General features: G+C 35.7%; 1 protein-coding gene across 4 annotated transcripts in view; it reads right to left on the reverse strand.

The window, feature by feature from the left end:
• LOC106870647 (alpha-mannosidase 2C1) overlaps window positions 1–1,907 on the reverse strand; it is a 70,247-nt gene that overhangs the window by 35,005 nt on the left and 33,335 nt on the right. For all 4 annotated transcript variants that reach the window (XM_052978458.1, XM_052978461.1, XM_052978459.1 and 1 more), the window contains 2 exons: window positions 1,124–1,300; window positions 374–404 (listed from right to left, as the gene is read on the reverse strand). In XM_052978458.1, the coding sequence (XP_052834418.1) occupies window positions 374–404; window positions 1,124–1,300 (208 nt within the window). The remainder of the gene's footprint in view (window positions 1–373; window positions 405–1,123; window positions 1,301–1,907) is intronic.

The following is a 1,907-nucleotide window of genomic DNA, read 5'->3' on the forward strand; positions in this document are numbered from 1 at the left end:
GACTGACTTACTTCTAGGCAAGAGCTTTTCCACACTGACAAAAGCTAAGTAGACTGACTTACTTCTAGGCAAGAGCTTTTCCATCAGTGGTAACTTAACCTGCAATGCATCTCATTTAGGTTAATTCCCCTATGAATTTCATAGTAATTTTTATAACCTGATCAATGTATCTAAACAAAATGTGATGGTTGTGGTAGGAGTATCTTTGATCCTAGATCCTTCACCAGGGCTGACTTTGAATTAAACAACAAAAGAAAACAAGAACAAGCAGTGTATAAAAATACTGATGTTGATAAAGAAGCAGACAAATGTTGAAAACAAACCCACCTACATATGTAACATTTATAAAAGAAAACAAGAGAAATTAACTTACCTTTGTAGTGTTTCTCAGAGTCCTTGTAAACCTGTTGGTAAAGAAATCAGCTTTTTTAATTAATGACATTAAGCTTGCAGTATCAGATATATTAACAGTCTATGGACAGTTTATTATGATATATATGAATGGATATCTAAAAACCATTAGGAAGCATCAAACTATTTTGTATCCACGTAGTGTATCTAGAACAACTCAGTTTGTCCAAATTTTACCTACAGAAGTAATACAAGTTGCTAAAATTGGGTTCATCTGAAGAATCTCTGGAGAAACTTTACTTGATGAGGTGCATAGCTAAATGATCAGGGAATCTCTTCTGGCTGAGCTGCTACTTGTCCACATTGAGAGGTTATAGTATTAGTGGTACACATGTGAGATTAGAAAGTTTCAGACATTCACTTTGCTATTGACAGATATCTATATGCAGATTATAACTTATTACTTGAGTTTAGCAGTTTACCAGATGAAAAAAGCTAGAGTATCACTTTAATATTAACACTGACCACAAAGCTCCAATCATCTATCAGTTTTGCTTTTGCATAGAAGCTTTGATTATGGTTGCAACCTCTAATATACTGTACATCCCAGACAAAATGTAAAATCTACCGACATCACTCATTGTTTGCCTATGAGGCATTTTACAACCAGTAACATGTATCAGCTGCACTGCACTAACTTCTACATCAATTTGTCTACATAGAAAGTAAGCTATCTGCATTAACTATATTAAATGTGTTATTAAATACTCACCATATTGATAGAAGTGCCAGGTATGACATCATGGAATTGGTTCAAAAGTAACAATTGCCAAAGACGCACAAGTTCTTCTTGAGGATAGACAAAATCAAATGAAATTAACATTGCTGTAGTGCTGAGAAGTTCCGCGTTGTAAAGTAAGAATTCACTCTGTCGATTATACATTTTATACTGAAAAGAAAATGTATCAATGAATGTCTGGCAGGTCACATGCTGAAGTTGGCATGATAGAACAGAATGAGTGAATGTATTCTGTGTGAAAGCATTAAGAAATGCTTTTATCAGTCACCTCACAAAGCAAGGAACACAAATACAAACACTTCTGGCTTAATAGAAACTCTGACATGATTAGAGTACATATTGTCTATGCAAAGAAATTGGGAGATAGAATAATTGAGGTAGCCTGGATAAGTGAAAGAGTAATTAAGATTATTGTTGGGAATTTGATGTGTCTGTAGTGAAACTAACACCTCGATCGCCATTACATACAAAACTACTATCGCCATTACATACAATCTTCTCATTTAAATATAAACAAGCGCGGGCGTAGCGGAGAACCCATCTCCTTGTCATCACTTGACTAATTAATATTCGAAGCGGCAACTTCTTCGAACCGTTCCCGCCAGAATGCAAACTGACCGATCACAGCCCTTAATAAGGTCACGTGATAGTGTTTTTCTACTACCGTCTTGGAGCCCCCTGAACGCTTTAAATAGAGCAACTCATACCCAGCAAATTCGTCTCGGTTCAGTTTCTCTTTGAGATCTGTTTCGTGTAC

The sequence above is a fragment of the Octopus bimaculoides genome, chromosome 2 (genome assembly GCF_001194135.2).
Source record: "Octopus bimaculoides isolate UCB-OBI-ISO-001 chromosome 2, ASM119413v2, whole genome shotgun sequence".
In the NCBI taxonomy this organism is placed as follows: domain Eukaryota; kingdom Metazoa; phylum Mollusca; class Cephalopoda; order Octopoda; family Octopodidae; genus Octopus; species Octopus bimaculoides.